Source organism: Opisthorchis viverrini, assembly GCF_000715545.1.
Source record: "Opisthorchis viverrini unplaced genomic scaffold opera_v5_49, whole genome shotgun sequence".
NCBI lineage: Eukaryota > Metazoa > Platyhelminthes > Trematoda > Opisthorchiida > Opisthorchiidae > Opisthorchis > Opisthorchis viverrini.
In genome coordinates this window covers 2,003,108-2,021,540 of record NW_008751705.1, presented here as the reverse complement: position 1 = coordinate 2,021,540, position 18,433 = coordinate 2,003,108, and the positions used below count along the sequence as shown (strand labels likewise).

Below are 18,433 nucleotides of genomic sequence, written 5' to 3'. Positions count from 1 at the left end.
TACAAATAATAATGCAGTTCGGTTGAGCCATAAGAACTGTCAATTAGGCCTTATGTCAAATCCCTATGGCCGGTGTATTGCATCTAAATAATGAATTAAGGTATCTCCAATATTTTAATCAAAATATGAGACGACCTAGCACATTCAGTTAAAGAAAACATCATTAACGGAAGTTTCAGTAAGGTTTTAGGTTAGTCTCTCAAGTTAGTGCGTTCTCAAAGTTTCTTAGTAGACGAAGATTCATTTCACTTAGGACCTAACATATCTGGTGCACTATAACCCGGTCTTTGGTGTGTTAAATTCATTTTCTATTTTTGTTTGTTTGTTCCATTGTACAGGCAATTGCTGGCGTACTCGCTGCTCTTGCACAAATCGCAAGTCTTGCTGGGGCTTCCGACTTTACAACAAGTGCATTCGCCTACTTTCTTATCGCTCTGGCTATTCTTGGAACATCCATAATAATGACTTTAATGTTGAGACGAAACGTGAGTTACACTTTTCCGTGTTCTGTATAATATGTAACAAACTTGGTTGCTGTCGGTTCACAAACCGGATAGACCATTAGTAGTGATGGGCACTTGCCATCTTGCATGAAAATCTGATCATGTATACATGTAAACACACATAAATGCATCGTTTTCTCAGTCGTTTTACTCACTGGATACCCAATGAAAGTAACCACTGTTGGCACTTTAGCGTTATGGTACACAGCTGACAAAACTTGGTCGTCTGCGGTGTTCAACCGCAGGTTGTGTTTTTAAAAGCTATGGGCCGTAATGTCAGGCCCATTCATCAAATTTATCATTCGGTGTAAACCTAAGTTCAAATCAAAGGAGTCACTTTCTCTGTTGCCACTAGTTAAGTAGATATGTGCACGGTTTTCAGGATGAAAGGTGGTTATCGGACTGAAATTTTAGTTTTCACAACAAACTGTGATTATAAGCACTTCTGGCTTCACAAGTTTGGTTGTGCGATTGCAATCAATATAATCCAATGACAGCTAGTCACACAGAACTCATATCACATGTCAGTGCCGCGGAAAATTGGTTTCTGAAATGGACGTTGTCTGCACTCCAACTAACGATACAAGGTGGAGTAGGTTGAAACAACTCGGCAGTTTTAAATATTTCACGCACGTAATGCACAGAAGGAGCTTGCAGACGAACACTCTTCTGCAAAGCTAAACGGTGTGGTCAGTACTCACAGTTATTGGGCTTTGTGTTGTTTGTATATAAGCGCAATCTGTTAAAATTTATTCAGAGTGCACATGTGACTTGCTAACCCTGAAAATTTGCCAGCGCTACCAAGAAACCCGTCTGATGAACTGTCACATCACACCGCGGAGAGAGATTCTCATGAAATTGTCTGTTAGAGAAGATTATCTTGCTAACGAAGTGCGATGCAAATTTCGGTTGGCGCTACCGGATATATTGTACCGAACGGCTACGGTGGTCTTTTTAATACAAAAATCGTTCAGTACAACGTTACTCGACGTTTTCGACGAGCGTATTCCTCCCCATTTACGATTCAAAATTTCACCACCAGCTGAATTGACAAGTATGTTGGTAGAATCGAGGTCAAAGAATTCACAAACATTTGCCGCCACGAATATTTCAGTTAAAAGCGCCAGCCTGTATCATAGGGTAGAATGACGGGAATTTCGTATTTGCATAAAATTTTGTGATTTGAGGTTCGTCAGTTTCCTTGAATAGTCCAGACGTGAATTTGCTTTGCTAATTCTTTGACGTGAAAATAGCCCCATGTTTGCCTAATTGCCCATCACAATAACTAGTATGTCTACATGACCTGGTGAGTAATTCTAAAATGAGTTGGTCTGAAGCTGTTAAGGTTCTGTTAATAGTGCAGTAAAACCGGGTGATCCAAAATCGCACTAGTACTTTTGCCTTGTCTTGAAAAAACAACTACAACACTGGTCGTTGTCAAAGGATTATATAAACGTGGGACCTCTTGCGGTTCACCTTTATCCCTAAATGTTGGCGAAAATTACAGAATTCACTTTGAAATTTTGAGCTTATTTTCTATGTCAGATCCACGTTAGGAAGGGCTGACACAACTGAATGAAATTATTAAAGTCTGCATGTTCGCGTGGATGGGCTAATTTTTTCGTCCAGACCACTCTCTTGTATATATCGCTTTGAAACTGTGATCATGGCGAAAGTTTTCACTGAAAAATTACTATGTATAAACTCCTAAAATTACGTATGCTGTACACATTTCCTCTTTTGGTGGGCGAGTGTACCCTGGATTTATCATGATCAGCATGATCTGAACAAGCCCAAGTGTTTTGAAGTTGAGTGCTGGAAAAAGTAGGCCGCAGTAACTGTACCGTGTTTTTTTAAATTGTGATGGTACTCCACCTGTAATATCATTTTGACCTTTCATTCATAGTTCTCAAGGAACTAAGCTAAACGGCGTGGATAATAGTTGAACCTGTAAGCTGATAACTGGCCAACCCTGGTTGAAGCTCTATCACCGTCCATCAATGAGAACTACTGGTTAGTTAACCTAACGTATAGATTTTTTTGAGGAGACAACGATCTACGCATATCGTTAATCGGCAGAACATGCCGAAAATTAAATTAGAATGGAGTTAATGAGGCCAAAAGTTTGGATAGGGCGATTCGCTGTCATCAATATTTATTGATTTTCCGCTAGTAATGCTGTTGTCTGTCATTGAAAATAACTTCTGCATGATTATTCACTTGGTTATGTGTTTCTTTATTCGGTGTAAAAGCAGTCACTGATTTATAATGACTTTGGGTGCTGTCAGTGGTACTCGCCTTCCAGGATGGGGACTACGTGTTCCCACTGCCCCTAGGGGGGGGGCGTTGCATGATAAGCCTGCTAACCAATGTTAATCACGTTCTTGTTTCTACCAGATTGACTGCGTGAGTGTCTGGAGTTGTGGGCACCTCGGTATTATTGTGATAGGCTAGCATTAGTTCTCTACCTCATTCAGTTTCACAATAAGACTTTCAAACAAATCATGGTTGTACGACGGCAAAGCACCAGTGTCGTCATGTTGTCATACTGTCGATGATGATGGTGAAAGTGACCTTGAGGCTGAGGACTATGGACTGGTATGCACGCTGTCTAATAAATTGCACTATTGTACACGTCTACCTCATGAATAGGCAAGGCTTTCGGTCACTTATTTTGGAAGCTCCAAATAGAAGACCAACGCATACTCGAATGACCTACTTGAAACAACGCGGGTACAACTGTTACCTAATATCTCGCTGTATGAAGCTTTCGATACGGTTCTTACTGGTCAACTAAATAATGCTGAAACGATATAGGTAGTACGACATCTTGGTGTGTATCGGATGCGCTCCTCTTTTATGATTTAATTGCGTTTTTTCAAACTGATACAGGTCTTTCAAACACATCAGCTGTAACTGAGTTTAAAGGAAGAGTGACTTTTATTATGGGACCTTCCCTCTAGAACAACGTCAATAAAACTGAAAAGTCGATAACATTGGACACGCATCCCATTTTATGGGTGGCAACGAAATGTCCTCCAAAAATGAACAGCTGTTCTGCAGAAAATCCACTTCCACGCGGAAAATGCTTCGTCTTCCATTAGGTAAAATAGTTTTATGTTATTTCCTCGTATGCTATTTTTTTAAATTTTTGGTCACCAAACCGTCATACAAAGTTTCTTAGTTTGGCTAACTCTATCTCGACACTCTGGCTGCTTGTTTTCATCTTCTGATTGCTGTCATCTCTGACTTTACCCGGAGGCTTCATATATTGGGTCGAATGACATTAAAATTGCTGGCCTTATGAATTACATCTGCTCTCTGCTTCTATTGAAGTAGCAGTAGATTTTCAAAATATCCTCACGACATTGCTACCAAAAAATAATTAAGCAGATTCCATCATTCAGTCAAACATACTTAGAAATATGTGAGCTAGTCACACAGAACTCATATCACATGTCAGTGCCGCGGAAAATTGGTTTCTGAAATGGACGTTGTCTGCACTCCAACTAACGATACAAGGTGGAGTAGGTTGAAACAACTCGGCAGTTTTAAATATTTCGCGCACGTAATGCACAGAAGGAGCTTGCAGACGAACACTCTTCTGCAAAGCTAAACGGTGTGGTCAGTACTCACAGTTATTGGGCTTTGTGTTGTTTGTATATAAGCGCAATCTGTTAAAATTTATTCAGAGTGCACATGTGACTTGCTAACCCTGAAAATTTGCCAGCGCTACCAAGAAACCCGTCTGATGAACTGGCACATCACACCGCGGAGAGAGATTCTCATGAAATTGTCTGTTAGAGAAGATTATCTTGCTAACGAAGTGCGATGCAAATTTCGGTTGGCGCTACCGGATATATTGTACCGAACGGCTACGGTGGTCTTTTTAATACAAAAATCGTTCAGTACAACGTTACTCGACGTTTTCGACGAGCGTATTCCTCCCCATTTACGATTCAAAATTTCACCACCAGCTGAATTGACAAGTATGTTGGTAGAATCGAGGTCAAAGAATTCACAAACATTTGCCGCCACGAATATTTCAGTTAAAAGCGCCAGCCTGTATCATAGGGTAGAATGACGGGAATTCCGTATTTGCATAAAATTTTGTGATTTGAGGTTCGTCAGTTTCCTTGAATAGTCCAGACGTGAATTTGCTTTGCTACTTCTTTGACGTGAAAATAGCCCCATGTTTGCCTAATTGCCCATCACAATAACTAGTATGTCTACATGACCTGGTGAGTAATTCTAAAATGAGTTGGTCTGAAGCTGTTAAGGTTCTGTTAATAGTGCAGTAAAACCGGGTGATCCAAAATCGCACTAGTACTTTTGCCTTGTCTTGAAAAAACAACTACAACACTGGTCGTTGTCAAAGGATTATATAAACGTGGGACCTCTTGCGGTTCACCTTTATCCCTAAATGTTGGCGAAAATTACAGAATTCACTTTGAAATTTTGAGCTTATTTTCTATGTCAGATCCACGTTAGGAAGGGCTGACACAACTGAATGAAATTATTAAAGTCTGCATGTTCGCGTGGATGGGCTAATTTTTTCGTCCAGACCACTCTCTTGTATATATCGCTTTGAAACTGTGATCATGGCGAAAGTTTTCACTGAAAAATTACTATGTATAAACTCCTAAAATTACGTATGCTGTACACATTTCCTCTTTTGGTGGGCGAGTGTACCCTGGATTTATCATGATCAGCATGATCTGAACAAGCCCAAGTGTTTTGAAGTTGAGTGCTGGAAAAAGTAGGCCGCAGTAACTGTACCGTGTTTTTTTAAATTGTGATGGTACTCCACCTGTAATATCATTTTGACCTTTCATTCATAGTTCTCAAGGAACTAAGCTAAACGGCGTGGATAATAGTTGAACCTGTAAGCTGATAACTGGCCAACCCTGGTTGAAGCTCTATCACCGTCCATCAATGAGAACTACTGGTTAGTTAACCTAACGTATAGATTTTTTTGAGGAGACAACGATCTACGCATATCGTTAATCGGCAGAACATGCCGAAAATTAAATTAGAATGGAGTTAATGAGGCCAAAAGTTTGGATAGGGCGATTCGCTGTCATCAATATTTATTGATTTTCCGCTAGTAATGCTGTTGTCTGTCATTGAAAATAACTTCTGCATGATTATTCACTTGGTTATGTGTTTCTTTATTCGCTGTAAAAGCAGTCACTGATTTATAATGACTTTGGGTGCTGTCAGTGGTACTCGCCTTCCAGGATGGGGACTACGTGTTCCCACTGCCCCTAGGGGGGGGGCGTTGCATGATAAGCCTGCTAACCAATGTTAATCACGTTCTTGTTTCTACCAGATTGACTGCGTGAGTGTCTGGAGTTGTGGGCACCTCGGTATTATTGTGATAGGCTAGCATTAGTTCTCTACCTCATTCAGTTTCACAATAAGACTTTCAAACAAATCATGGCTGTACGACGGCAAAGCACCAGTGTCGTCATGTTGTCATACTGTCGATGATGATGGTGAAAGTGACCTTGAGGCTGAGGACTATGGACTGGTATGCACGCTGTCTAATAAATTGCACTATTGTACACGTCTACCTCATGAATAGGCAAGGCTTTCGGTCACTTATTTTGGAAGCTCCAAATAGAAGACCAACGCATACTCGAATGACCTACTTGAAACAACGCGGGTACAACTGTTACCTAATATCTCGCTGTATGAAGCTTTCGATACGGTTCTTACTGGTCAACTAAATAATGCTGAAACGATATAGGTAGTACGACATCTTGGTGTGTATCGGATGCGCTCCTCTTTTATGATTTAATTGCTTTTTTTCAAACTGATACAGGTCTTTCAAACACATCAGCTGTAACTGAGTTTAAAGGAAGAGTGACTTTTATTATGGGACCTTCCTCTAGAACCAACGTCAATAAAACTGAAAAGTCGATAACATTGGACACGCATCCCATTTTATGGGTGGCAACGAAATGTCCTCCAAAAATGAACAGCTGTTCTGCAGAAAATCCACTTCCACGCGGAAAATGCTTCGTCTTCCATTAGGTAAAATAGTTTTATGTTATTTCCTCGTATTTTTTTTTTTTAAATTTTTGGTCACCAAACCGTCATACAAAGTTTCTTAGTTTGGCTAACCCTATCTCGGCACTCTGGCTGCTTCATCTTCTGATCTGATTGCTGTCATCTCTGACTTTACCCGGAGGCTTCATATATTGGGTCGAATGACATTAAAATTGCTGGCCTTATGAATTACATCTGCTCTCTGCTTCTATTGAAGTAGCAGTAGATTTTCAAAATATCCTCACGACATTGCTACCAAAAAATAATTAAGCAGATTCCATCATTCAGTCAAACATACTTAGAAATATGTGGTCAGTCTAGAACACGGCCATATAAATCAACCTTACAATAACCATTTGGTTACAGTTTGTTGGACGCAAGTGTGGCACGAAAATTCGAACATTCAAAACAAATTCCTTGGACTTGTAGGGGTCAGTCTAGAACACGGCCATATAAATCAGCCTTACAATAACCACTTGGTTACAGTTGGTTGGACGCAAGTGTGGCACAAAAATTCGAAAATTCAAAACAAATTCCTTGGACTTGTAGCCTGGTACACCTTCCAAAGTGCCGATATCGCAGCCGTTCCGTGGTGAGAATAGTTTGTAAGAAAAAAATGTGGCCAAATAGGGTCATCCGCGGTCAGAGTCTTCTGGAGTGTGCGTGCATTTCTACTCTGCTGGTGCACACAACCGTCTGCCCTGAAATCTACTTACGGATATTTTGCTAGTATCGAAAGGCAATCCAGTACAATAACGTCAAGAATGCATGTAGGCTTTATTAATAAGTCCACAATTACTACTAGCCTGATGCCGACCCCCTGAAAAACTGCCACCAGTATGGAGTTCTTAATGTCATTCCCGTCGAGAGTTCATCAAGGAGAATTCCCAAACAATACGTATTTTTTGTTCGGTGGGACTCCTGGCTATATGTTATCTAGGCTCAACGAGCCTGTCCAAGTTGGATGACTCAAGCTATCTTGCATACCACATGGCGCCACAATTGGATATAATGTACCGTATATGCAGAATCATGTTGTCCGGAAGCCAGCCGCTCTTAATTAAGGAAAATCACGTCGGTTGGACGAATGTCAGCTGCGAATACGGGCTAAACGAAGGCAGATCTTGATTGGCCAGGATGTCAGCCAGTCAAGATCAGGCATTATACCTCGGCACCGCTCGCCCCAGATGAAGATTCTAATGCGACCTTGTGGAAAATTCTGTGGTGATCCTATGAATACGGTGTTAGTAATTTCCTTTTGTCTCTATAGAGAGATGTCTCAAGCTACCATGCCTTTGGATATACCATTGTGGGCGGAGCAGGAAGCCGAGTCCTGACATGGAAATCTCATCACAGTTACACGACAAATGTTGTGCAAAAACCTGCAGGTGGATTCACAGTAGAAACCTCGCAACTTGGGGGTTATTTTGTATCATTTCATTTTCTGCCTCCGAAATTCTTTGTGCATGGCAGTCAATCAACTCCATGTGCTCCTAATGCAATTTTTCGATCAATCAACCAACATTTCCTCTACAGATTTTATGACATTCTTTTGTCAACATGGTGTCTGTAACAGTAGTAATATCGCTGACTTCGAAAAACACTCTAGATACGGTTCATTCAATGTGCCAATGAGTCTTTCCGCCACAAAACAGCAGGGCAGATATGTCTTGAACGGAGTGTTTTCTTTTAATTACCTCCTGAGGAGGATTAGTTGCTGCGGTTGATTTTTCGTTGAATTGTACCCGTATTGCCAGATTTCTTCTATCGACTGAGGTACCAATCACTAGTAATTTTACCCTGCAGCAATAGTCAGTATGGAATTAACCAAACCTCCAAAGTTCTGCAAGCTACTTACTCTGGATATTCAAGAAAACCATAGATTTATTGGTCACAGATTTGTGTTATTCACACCGTTTTCCAATGTGGTGTTGTCGACCTGGAATGTGATAATCTGAAAACTATGGATTCCACAGTGATGTTTTTCATGCTAAATCAGTTACAGATGCGTTTTTCTTATTTACAGGGAAGCACTTTCCTGCAAGAACGGGCGTTTTTATTTACCTGAATCTTGCTTCCGTTGTTTTTCGTAGCTATGTTTTGAACTATGTATCACACCTGATAGCGTGTGCAATGTTTTCCATTGTATAAGAGGTACAACGTCAGCGTTTCGGTGAGGGACAAACAGGCATGTTGAGGGATCATGGGTAAAAGCAATTCATTTACGTAGTGTGGGCTGAAAGGGTGGGTGATTTGTACATCTTTGGAATGGTTAAGTGTATTTACTACTGCTGAACTAATGTGCGAGCGAAAATCGAGCTCGGTACTTGTCTTATCGGACACATACTGGTCAAAAGTCACTGTGCGACAAAAGAATATGTATATTCCAGGCAATTTGCCCATTTACTACGAATTTTTTGGATTCAATATGCAGACAAGCGAACAACTCGTTGTTTCACGTTCAGCCGAAAATTTACTCCGACCAGCCTGCAAGAGATTATCATCATTTTTTGGAAGAACGAATGGCCACCCTTCTCCATACCGAACTTATTGACCTTGATTTTTGGATTTTATTCAACTGGGAGAGCTCCACTATTTTTTAGATCGGTTGTAACCGTTATATCCATGTTATCCACTTCATATCCGATGTACTACTGGTCAAATGAACAGTAGCCATGTCTTCCCACCATACTACAGACCGGCGTTTGGAAGCTGCACTAAATAGAATGGGAAAATTTCCCCCTGCCAGCCAATTGCGCAGATTTTGTGGCGTCACCACTCTTTGGTTGACAATGCTTCTCAGCGGCACGGACGCGTTGCACTTGTGAGTGTTTTGACCTGAACTGACCTTGCGCCACTGGGTCAAAGATCATACAATTTGACTGACCGGTTTGGTTGTTTTCACATCACATCCTGTTTGTTTGTTGTTGTTGTTGTTGTTTCTGTTGTCTTTTTGCTCCTTCGTTCACCCAGGATGACCCGAGAATGAACGATTAGTGCAACATGTGCAACCCTAAATAATCTTGCTTTTTGCGAAGATTACATGATGTGCCTCGTCTGTTTAAAAAAAACTCTTCCTCTTTTATTCCCCAAAGCGGATGAAAATTTTCGCTCAACCCGTGACACTCTTTTTACCTTCTTTTCTGCAGGCCCACTTTAATTCTTACTGGGACACTGAAAGTGAGTTCTCCCTCTTGATGATGATGTTGGTCAGAACGTTTTCTGTGGGTTTCCTAAAGGCTTTCCATAATTTTGCACTCAGCGGGAGTTCGCAGGGGTGGAATGATGAAACATTGCTTAAATAACGAGTTGCAGCACTTGTACTGTCATACCCGGATTCCTGTCAGCGTAATTTGTGACAAAAACACTAGTCACCAAAGCTAAAAGCGTCACTCACCGTTGATCATCCCTTTATCACTCTACATGGAATGGGCACATCGTGCCCTAACGAATCCATAACTGGTGACAAAGAAGAAGATGCAAACGTGTGCCTGGCTGCACAACGTCCACTAAGCAGGTTTATTGCTATTCCGGCCTTGTCCGTACAGGTTGCTTGTTTGGCTGGCCTTGCGGCATTATTTTATATTTTTACTCAAGTGGTGATTCGTATGTTGAGTATGGCTATCACTTAATTCTGGTTTGAAGACTCTCCGATTAAATCTACTCGAAAAAAAAAACAGTCTTGGCGATAAACATTCATCCTCCAATTATATTTTTGTTACTTGAAGCTAAAAATGGGTCAGTGCGTATCGCAATAACTGTCAACGATCTTGTTCTTTTATCTTCGAAATAAATTTTGCTACGTGGTAAGTCGCTATCTCACGAGTCAAGCGCAACAATACTTGAATTAAACTGGAGGTTTGCCGCTCCAGAATACAAGAAGGTGAAGAGTATGAAGTGAGAGCTTTTCAGGGTCACTGTACTTATGCTGGTGCTTGAACAACAGTCTAGCGTTTCAGACAGATGAGCAAAATAATGGTTTATTATTGAACAGCCGCAACTTGTGACCATTATTTATCGGATTATTGAGTTCTGTTTCGTGACGCCATTGATAGCTTTTAGCTATAGTCCATTATGGACGTCACGACATCTGGGGACTGAGGAAAGGCATGACGGATTGAAATGCTGTATCTCGGGGAAGGGGGTGAACTTTACCTAAGGACAATCAGAATAGGCAGCAGCTATGTCACTGCGGACAGCCCTGCTGGAAAGTGTATTACCTAGTGCTAGTTAGCTCTTCTTGAGCTGACAACACAAGAATATTGCAGAAATCAAAGCAGGGCAGCATGTTTTGAGGCCTCGACGGCTGCAAAAGTAAGGGCTGTTTTCCGCTTTAGTTGGCGTGCGCAGTGCAATTTCTGCGTCAAAAACGCGTAGTAAATAGCCTTTGGTGGAAAAAGACCGAGATAAGTGTGTCTGAAAATTCCCCGAAGTTACTCCAGTCGGGAGTAACAGGTTTCCTAAGAAGAAGGGCTGCAGCACAGCGTTATTCCACGACGGGTGCGCAGCGCGGTCAACTTTACGGGGCACACTAACTACGGTTTTAAGTTGGTTTTACTAGACCCATTAACTGTACATAAACGAGTAGGAAACCTATGGCACAGAAAAAATATTAAGGATTTATACCCCAAACCAATTCGCTGAAGAAGAATAGTTGGACAAATTCATCTGACTGTCAACAAATGGTCAGGTGATTGCCAGAGAAAAGTGCTTAGTGCATGTTTTTCTCGCAAATAAGCTACTTGTACAAGAGCTGACATCTTAGGTTCTCCTAATCCAATTCCTCCAAAACTGACACAAGACATATTGAAGTTGGTTATAGTTTTGAATTTGACTGTTTAGTCACAATCTCGAAACATCCCACACTCACATATAAGACATGCCAAGACCGAGTAACTTACGTCGCTTATATTACAAAGGTCCAGCTACAGAGTAAGAATATGGTTTAAAACAACACTTCTACTGTTTTCTCAGTTACACTTAATCACGAAAAGCTGACACATTAATGCGCTTTTTGTACAGCAGATACTTGATGACCTGAGAGGGGTCAACCACGTGATCTGCTCTAAAGCGCTAGTTCATGAAGTTGATAAACCCAGTTAGGTGCCTTTGGTAATGTTTTTGTCTGCCAGCTGCATGGTCTGTATCAGAATGTTTTGGGGGCGCTTGGAAATCATCTGAGAAAGGCACCGATCCATTCTACCCGTGTAGGTTCTACTGCATCTGCAAGTAAACTGCTGAATAACCTGCATGGTAGACTGGTTTAGCATGCTCTTGAAGTTTGCATGAAGCACATGATATTTGGTACATTCGGTTTAGGGAGGAGTTGGATTTTTGTTATCTACCGTATCAGGTTGTGTAGCACCTTTGCTGTGAATAGTGATGGCAACTGTCTGGGCGAACAGTATCTGCTTCTAGAAGGCTTGTTATCCAGCCAGTTGTTTTTTCACTGTCCTGGCACTTCCGGTCGATGTTGCTTTCACGGGATGTACGAGGGCCTAATGAATGTGGACATTAACCTCAAAATAGATCGCACCATGTAAGTTTCTATTCAGATGTAGAATCATCTAGAGAACCTGGACTCGCATTTGACACTCAAACTACCTGATGGGACAATGGTGGGCTAGAGTAAATATTGTCCAGACCAAAAAATTATCTCAGACTAACATCACAGGTGAGCCTCAAAATGTCATTCACGTAGGGTTTGTATGTACAAAGAATTGAGGTATGTCACGAAGTCGTTCCTTAAATTTGCCAGAAGAATATTAAATAAAGTGACGCCCAGTGGACTAATCATAAGACCAAAATCACTCTGTCCGTATGTAGTTGTTCTAAACCAAAAGGAACGTTTTGTGCACAGGTCAGTATAAGTTCTCTTATTTACTAAAGCAATACACCTGATGGGGCACTGCGGGAAGCCGATCAACGATCCTCACCTATAAAACATCACGAAACAAGGAATCTACCTCAACTGGAAACACATTTTGGGAGGATGACGATAAATGTACAGCAAAATTCAAATGAGTCTTTCAAACAACGAAGGTCAAATCTTTACTACTGGAGGCCAGAGTATCCATCAGCTAATGGAATATCTTATGGCGCGCTCACTTTCGCGTACCTAGAATCGATTTCGGTGTTACACTTATTCTGTGGAATTTTGGTGAAGTCTCCATTTGTTTGAAACGAATGAAAGAACCTCGTTACCTGTTCCTTGAATAGACAGATTCACGGGTTGGAGATAACACAGGTCATGTCGCCTGTTACTGTCACCAACCTGATTTTGAAAGTGGAAAATGGATTGATTTCAGATGGTTTACTGGAAGAATGTTGAGCTCTTTTCAAAGAGTGTATGAACAACAGAGAAACAGTTTCAGCTGTGTTTGCGATAGTCCCCTATCTGAAAATTCACTGGACTTGCTTTATTTATTGCTAGATTTTGACGATAATGTATACTCTTGTCGGTAATGTGATTTCAAATACTGTCTCTTGAACCATCGGGCAAACTATTCACAGTTAGTCAACAGGATCAAATTTACAGCTTATTCAAATCCGTTAAGCTAATCAATAACAAAGAATGGCACAGAAAAATCACATTTTGGGCATTTTAATCTCACGGGCACGACTTTGTTGGTGATTTTATGCTGTCTTCTATTCCGTCAACTAATTTAGCTCAAGGCTTGGCAGATTCATAAAAAGCCAAACACATTTGTTTGCGGTCATTCTGGTTGGCTACGCTCCATTGCTGTGTGGCTAACCAAGTAGACGCAAACATTCCCTAATTGCTTGTCTTATGGTGGTTTTTCCATCGATCCGAGTTGATTCCCGCAGTGCCTCCATCACCGTAGAAACGTAACCACCCTTATATTTTTATGTGACGTGCATTGGTTCTACAAGAATTCTGCGCCAAATCAAGCAGTTGATAAACGTGAGAATCGTTCTTCCCCAGAAGAAAAGAACGCAAAATCGAAAATCGAATCGTGCTTGTTTTGCACACTCAGGTTTGTAATCGTTCATGAACACAACTTGGCTAGGCATTTCAAAACCGAAAGAGCCAACCTAGGCAACCAAACGAATAAACATGGCAAGGATTTAGGACTATATGTTTCATATGGCAATGGACGTCCAGTAAGGTGAAGCTCCTCAGTTAGCCAATTTTCTTGGTGTTGCACCAATGTCTTGCCCCCCAGCACACCTTCAAAATACCAAATCACCTTCAGGATACTTTTGTTTTGCTAGCTGATGATCATCCGCCTGTTTTGTGAGCTTGAATACGTTAAAAGAGAGCGGCTTATGTTGGTGTAAGAGCCAGTCAAACGGAACAGGGCAGACCACAGCCTAACGCACTTTGTGAATGTAGAAACCAAAATACGGGTAAGATTACCTTATACGTTGGAAGTTATTCCAGCGCACGTACAGGCAGTATACATGGGCACACCCATTCATGCGTTTTGCATTGACGAGGGACAAAGAGACATGTTTCAAAAAGGACAAAGTGCGATGTCGTGGTAAATAATATTGGGCTCACAGAAACGTAGAATATTCGAAAAAGTAAGCGACTTTATTGCGGTACACGAAGAACTTTGATTTTGAAATTTTCTCCTACAAATGTGAAGGATAGTGTTTACTAGCAAATATACACTCATTTGCAAACTTATTCGGATTTCTTTTGGAGAGACTCACCTGGAACCCAGCTGAATCTCTCGTTTGTGATGTTCTCAGGCAACTGAATGTGCTGCACCAGGCCACCTCATGTTTCATTCGCTACGATATTCGGGATATCGCGACACATGTATATCTTTGTAATTTATTACTCAAAGGTTGCTGTGGGCTGTCGACGGATTTTCAGCAACCTTATGAGTAGTACATTACAAAGATAGTGCTTTCTGATGTGGGAAAACCGGGCATATATACTATGAAAAAATACTCGCCCTGGGAAGAATGCAACTAGACCATCGGCTTTCTACTTAGAGAACGAACGGTATAATGTTCAAACTATTTAGGACGCATACTTTCCATCTCATGTTTGGACCTGAAATCCCCACGTATAACAAACTGTCTTTAATAGATGATAAACTGCCATCCGTCTGTCGCGATTGTGAGCCCTAAATATGTGAATAGTGTGGGTAACAGAAGAAAACAGTCCATCTGCCTTAACGGCCTTGAATTAATTTGTTGCACGGCAGGTACAGTATGTGTGTTTTGCCGTCAGTGATTATGAATTGGTGATAAAAAAGAAAAAGGGTCCGGTGGCCACGTGCTACTTATGCCAGTCGACCGATTTCCTCGAAGGGCTCTTTCCGCACAACCACGTGAAGGGTGGAAGAGAGCCAGAGGCGGTCAAACAATGACTTGGCAGCGAAGTATGAAAACCAGTACCAGCAAACTCAGCTGCGCTGGTCACTGCCGTCTTCCTGGATGGGGAACCCAAGACGGGTCACATCAGGCTCAGTGGCGCGCTCAATGGCGCTGGTTCATCCAAGCTACTGCCTTCAATGCATAGCTCCTTTTCCAAGCCTCCAACCTGACAGCCCACTGACAGTGCTGGATTTATGCACCAATTTATCGTCTTCCGCCTGTAATGCGCAGCTACCTCCCCCCCCCCTTAAATCATCGGTAAAGGAAGTTGCGGCAGCCGGTTAACTATTAAAGACCGCCGTGATTTCTGTTTTGATGTACTTTGCTACTGTGTACCCAACCATTCGTAAAATGGACACATGTGAACAAAGCCCTGTGAGTCAGTCTTCACACAAATCTTGTTACCATTACAACGTTACAAATTCAAACTGCTGCATTAATCCTCGCCTGGTTCTTATTCTTATTCTCTTTGCAGTCTGTATCCAAGTGAATGACACGAAAACTCAAGACGGTGAGGAAAACTTCCTGCCACTCAGCGAATTAAGTTCGGGAACTGTTCTCGAATCGGATGAACCCCACGTAACACAACGTTCTTCAAGACATTTGTTAAAATCCTTATATGAGATGTGGATTCATGGTGGCTGCACTATGCTGACACTGATGTATACTTTGATGCTCTACCCCGCTCTACTGCAACCAATCAAATCGGTTCATTTCGATCCAGACAACGCCTGGTCGTGTAAGTTTACTGGCAAAAACATCGCAGATCGAAAACCTATTCTGCCATACAAACTCTCTATTTAATCGGACGTCCTTTTCCCCACATCTGTTTTAGCCGTATTTTTCGTTCCGGTGATTGTGTTTCTGTCATTCAACATATTCGACTGGATCGGTCGAACACTTGCGGGTTTTGTCAAATGGGTGAGTACAGTGGACTCCACCTTACTATTGTGAATATGACTCGGAATCAATTCGGGGTGCACATATTCATGTGCACCCACATGTCCTTGAATTCTCTTTTGTGGGTACGCCATAAAGCCGTGACAACACGCACGCATTCTGTTCAAAGTCATGTAATCACACTGGATGTGTTTCTCAGATATTCTTGGTATTCCAGTTTGGAACCATTTTTTATAAACTCAGCAGGGACCGCTGATTCAGACCAACAGTTCTGAACAAAGTATCATTATGCGACAGGCAGGGGAGGAGATGGTTATGACTGACTGGAAGTCCCGTGGTTCGAAGCTGACCTCTGCCTCTAGACTTTCCCTCTCTAGGCTTGGGCGACCTGTCCCTCGTGTGGTGGCATGGCAGTTAGTCACCGAAAGGGTGCTACAGCCGAACGAATTTTTACGACAGTAGGGAATCCGTGGCCAAATTATCAGTCCTAAAAATATGACGTGTGAGGAGGAGGGACAAGCAAATGATAAGACTTATAATGTGGCAACCACATTAAGGCCACTAGCACGCTGTTAGCAGCAAGCCGAGACAGATCCAACACAACCGTGGAATTCTTCATCAGCCCAGCATCTGTCAACTCAAGATCGCATCAAGTCAGAATCGCAAAACGGAACTTAACCAGTATTATAGGCTGTACGTTTTCGGCCTCGAGCATCTATAAGAGAAGAACAATGATACCTTGAGGGTGGAAGTGCCTCACTTGATTTCAGCAGTTTGCAGGACCGAATTATTTAGTAATGATTCAGCAAACCGATCATTTTTCAAATATCAAAGCAATGGAGAAACAAAAGCTCTTCGGAATCATAGTTTATTAGTAGATTATTGTTAACGAAGACTGATTGTTGCTAGTTCAACAACGGGAACGGTCGAGATGGCAAAATATCTTGCTCAAATAGTCGACATTCACTGGCTCGACTCAAAAGTGAATCTAGCCTAGGTTTCCATTTATTCACTCTCACTGACTGCATCGTTGCTCAGAGGACCAAGAAATACGATAAACATCTTTCTTAATGCAGATAGACACATTCTGCACCGTGACTGTTTTGTTTCTTAAGGACAAGCAGAAAAGTGCAATTTGGTGGCAGAAGCATAAGATAATGAGCACAAAAACCATGAATTAAGAGTGTGCTTTGGTAGACGTAAGAAGCGGATAGCAATCCATGAGGGAAACAGTCGTGGAAAATGACAGCAAAATGGCGGCTGCAACTCGTGTGACCATTCACTCCACTCTTAATTGCACGGTTGGCCCATTTTTAGTTTTGTGCTTTTATCTGTCCCGTCGGTCTCTTGGGTCGAAAACCCACCGCTGCACTCAGTGTGGTTTTTTACATTGACATCAACCTGTATACATACCTAGGCAGCAGGTAAAACGTATCCTCAGTTAAATACACTCATCTGCAAACAAATTTTGTTTTGCAAGCCTCATGACTCATTTGGGACCCAGCTGAATCTCTCGTTCGTGCTTTTTCCAGCCAATTGGATGTGCTGCACCAGGCCCCTCATGTCTCAGTTGCTAAGATATTCGCGATATCGCGATACCTATATATTTTGTAGCGCACTACTCATAAGGTTGCCGAAAATTCTTCGACAGCCCACGACCGGTTTCGCCCTTCTTGGGGCTCATCACGTAGGCGCAGTCTCCGAGTTCCCATCAAACTTTTGTTCTACTTGAAACCAACTTGCACGAAATTAGCGAAATACACTCATTTGCAAACAAATTAGGTTTTGCAAGGGACTGTTGGAAGAATTTTCAGCAACCTAATGAGTAGTGCATTACGAATATAACGTATCCTTTTTTCAGAGACCAGCTAAGATTCCTCAGTTTTGAAGGGAAAGGTCCCATAGGAATAAAGTCACTGAAATACAGTCACAAAACAAAATTATCGATCAGTTTTGTTCATTGACTATTCTTCGCCTGAAAAGCTTATCACGCATATTAAACGGAGAAACGTCGTCAGTCCTCACATAAGTGTGCACTATCTATATTTAGCGAAACTCCACAGTCAGGTATGACAAACGATCACCAATCGAATCAACACTCGAATTCTCAGCTAACTTTTCTTAATCTCAGCTGTGGTGGTACATTTCAAATAAATCCATATGTCTGCATTCGGAAAAAACTAACGTCGTTCTCAGTTGACATATGGTCCAGTTCGAAGAAACGTGTTGCCATTTGGAGGGGGTTGCTACAGCACGGAGCGATAGATAAAGGAAATGACACGTATAGAAGAAACAGTTTTCACGTTTGGGTGGCCATAGTATCAGCGTACTAAACGTACGCTTGGTTTGGAGTTTTGGCTCTGTGTATGGGGACCTATCAGTAAGTTTGATTTACATGCACAAACACCGATCGGTACATTGGTAATCTCATAGTGTAAAGTATAGACTATGGGATCGTGAGGACAACTAATCCCAGTCTAAACTAAAACTCCTACTAGCGAAACGAAATCATATCTGCTTAGTCCTTTGATCGTTTTGACCCTACCCAGCATTGTGATCTTTTGCATTGTGAACTAATTTCAATGTTATTTCTTCCCTAGATTCGTCGTGTCAGCATAATC

General features: G+C 41.7%; 1 protein-coding gene across 1 annotated transcript in view; it reads left to right on the top strand.

Moving 5' to 3' along the window:
• Positions 1-338: 338 nt before the first annotated feature.
• T265_13258 (hypothetical protein) overlaps positions 339-18,433 on the top strand; it is a gene marked incomplete at both ends in the record, with an annotated part of 22,696 nt that continues 4,601 nt past the window's right edge. The window contains 4 exons of the mRNA XM_009167959.1: positions 339-485; positions 9,707-9,737; positions 15,388-15,651; positions 15,748-15,833. Of these exons, the coding sequence (XP_009166223.1) occupies positions 339-485; positions 9,707-9,737; positions 15,388-15,651; positions 15,748-15,833 (528 nt within the window). The remainder of the gene's footprint in view (positions 486-9,706; positions 9,738-15,387; positions 15,652-15,747; positions 15,834-18,433) is intronic.